The sequence below is a fragment of the Formica exsecta genome, unplaced genomic scaffold, assembly GCF_003651465.1.
Source record: "Formica exsecta isolate Colony F162 unplaced genomic scaffold, ASM365146v1 scaffold26, whole genome shotgun sequence".
NCBI classification, from domain to species: domain Eukaryota; kingdom Metazoa; phylum Arthropoda; class Insecta; order Hymenoptera; family Formicidae; genus Formica; species Formica exsecta.
In genome coordinates, this window is record NW_021849866.1 from 541,677 (window position 1) to 544,628 (window position 2,952).

Here is a 2,952-nt window from a genome sequence, read left to right on the forward strand (position 1 = left end):
TATATATATTATTAATTTTTTTGTTGTTATAAATTAAATTATTTGATTTATTTTCACTAATAATACAATAGATTTATACAAGAAAACTATTTTTGAAAATATAGAATGATCGATAGTTCTACTTTCTTTTCTCCTTACATAAATAAAAGTGAATAATTCGAACGAAATGATGATTGAAAAATGTTTGCTCGCACCTGACGACAGGAGTATGTCACCAACAGCATTCTTTAAGGACACTTTTATATCATCTACCATGATGATCCATCGCTTCTGTTCGTCTGACAGACCCACAATCAGTCTCACAGCACGTGCCATTCGTTCCTCACATAGCTGTTTCTGTCTTTCTAAGTCGGCCTTTTTCGCCTCTTTCTCCCTCAATTGATCTTGCAATTTCTCGATACCTTCCTCTATCTCCTGCAGTCTCGCCATAGCGGCTACAAGGTCTCTTTCGGTTTTAACCAAGATCTCCTCGGCTTTCGCCAAAGTTGCCATTTTGGGCTCTACTTTCTTATTTACGAAGTAATAGTTGTACATTGCGTGAATCCATAAGCACAAAGAATGACAAGCCTTTGAGACTTGAAGTACCTTTGACATTGCAATTCGATAGTTATATTATTATCTCATTGCTCGATAATTAAAAAATATTATATATTATTAAATATTATCATATTATTAAATCAAATTTTTTGTTAATTTTGTATTTTTATATAATATTTTTCTAATGCCAAAAAATAATTTTAGAAAAAATTTATATCAATAGACTTTGCCTCTTTCTCTTTATTAATTTTGCGATAAAATTATAAGAAATTATTTCATATGTTTACGCGATTAAATTATTTCTTTCTGTATAAAAATTAAAAATTGATATAGTACAAAAATTTACTATAAATAAAAATAAAATATTGGCTTAAATTTCTGAGACTAAATATTTCGTACGCGAAAAAACAAATGATCTGTCGAATGTAATTTATTATAATACAATCGCGTAGGCAGATATTCACCTTGGCTGGTTCAAAGTTTGGATTTTCTATATAATCCTTGAGTTTATTTATCATTTCCTCCGTAATATCTTCCTTCCTAAAATGTTCCATTGTGTACAAAAAATGAACTGGGTCTGCTAGCATCTGACTTCCAGGGGTCCAGTAATCTAATATCTTTTCGCCGGGAAGTTTCCCAGGAAGCTAATAATATAGCCAAATGCCTTTTAAAGTCCGTGTAATTAAGCTAATTAACAATCGTATTGTGCTTTTTTTTCAAAGAATTGATTGAAAGCTTCTCAAATTTCGAGTTATTATAATATTAATTTCGATAAACATTTTAAATCTCTTAATAAATGGTCAATTTTGACAAAAAGCACAGGATACTTTAAATAATATATTGCTGTATAAAAGATGCACAAAAAAATAATAACTAAATATGCAAATAATAACGAACACAATGATTACTACATCACATAAATTTTATAATTATAATTGCACATATATTAAATAAAGAGCAGTATTATATCCTGTTTATATAGAACAGAAGTATTATTTTGTAATATATTTGCATATAGCTGAACGAACCTTATGTGGTTTTACGTTGTTCACAATGCACATTGCTTCGATCACTAAAAGCACCCCTACTGGCGGTCTTTTCATCGCTTTTACTTCCGTAATATCATTTTTATTCAATGCTTTCAAGCTAGCCTCAGCAGCCTCGAGCAATGGTTTTACTTCATCTGGGAATAGATAAAATAAGTAATTTATATAGACAGGCAATTAGTTTCGTTCAAATCTCTTGTATTATTTGGCTTATCTAAACCGTTTAAATGTGCTCAAATTTATATATTTTTCTAAAATATTGCATTTACTTCATTCTTAGATAATCAGAAGATAACAAATACTTTGAGACATCGACTTTACAAGTATTCTTTTATCATATTTTATTTTTGCTATTAAATATATTGAAAAAAATTTCTTGTGTACTAATAGGCTCTAATAGATTTATACACATGCCAAACTTTTATTTGTATTGATTTGTACTATTATTTTCTTCATTTAACTGCTATGTGTTCATACAAGTATTTATGTACATTCCATATCGAGCTTTTATGTTTAATATTATAAAATTCCCTGACGAGGTTTTGATATTTAAACTGCGTATGTATGCGATACATTTTTCCAAAAAAAAAAAAAAAATAAAAATAAATAAATTATTAAAATTAAATTAAAAATATAAAAGCTATTTGTTCACATATTTTCAACATAATATTTTTCGTAACACAATAAAGATATTATTTTGAACGTATAATACATTCTACATTTCCAACTAATTGATAAAGATAATTGGAAAAAATAGTGAGAGAATTAATCGCGATATATATGTAAGAAGTTGACTTTTCGAATGTTGGTACAAATATTAATTAAGAATGTTTGGGAATTTGAAAAGTAGAGTCAAAAGTATACGTACTGATATTTTTCTCGCGTTATTACAAAATATGTATAATTAAAAAAGAAAAAATAAAGTGTAATAAAAAAGAAACAGTTTGAATGAGATAAGCGTCACATTTTTTTCTTGTCTTTTCTTTTAATTTTAATGTCGCAAATATTTAATGCTGGGCAAATGCGCACAATTATATATGCTAAACATATAAAGTGTACTGTTCTTGCAGAGCGAGTTTTCTACTAACAAATTTAGTAAAGGGATAAAACGTACTTAAATCAGTCTCCGCTTCATCTCTAATCGCTTTATTTTCTTCCTTCATTTTTGATGCCACTGCTTCTTGTTGCACCGCTACTACCTTGGCTTTTTCTGCATCAATCTACAAGTATATTATTTGATAAAGCATATCTCGTTCGTCTAATTAGCATATTAAATTGGGTGATATAAATATTTAGAAATTAAATATTTCGATAGAAAGAATAGAAATGATTGAATTTGTCTGCCTGGTGTAAAGTGAAATTATTATTA

The 2,952-nt window shown here is 28.0% G+C and overlaps 1 protein-coding gene across 1 annotated transcript in view; it reads right to left on the reverse strand.

Annotated features, from left to right (window-relative positions):
• Nucleotides 1-2,952, reverse strand: part of LOC115236669 (dynein heavy chain 1, axonemal-like) — a 36,662-nt gene that overhangs the window by 12,689 nt on the left and 21,021 nt on the right. The window contains exons 18-21 of the mRNA XM_029809259.1: nucleotides 2,698-2,803; nucleotides 1,566-1,720; nucleotides 1,002-1,181; nucleotides 195-585 (exon numbers count right to left, since the gene is read on the reverse strand). Coding sequence (XP_029665119.1) covers nucleotides 195-585; nucleotides 1,002-1,181; nucleotides 1,566-1,720; nucleotides 2,698-2,803 — 832 coding nt within the window. The remainder of the gene's footprint in view (nucleotides 1-194; nucleotides 586-1,001; nucleotides 1,182-1,565; nucleotides 1,721-2,697; nucleotides 2,804-2,952) is intronic.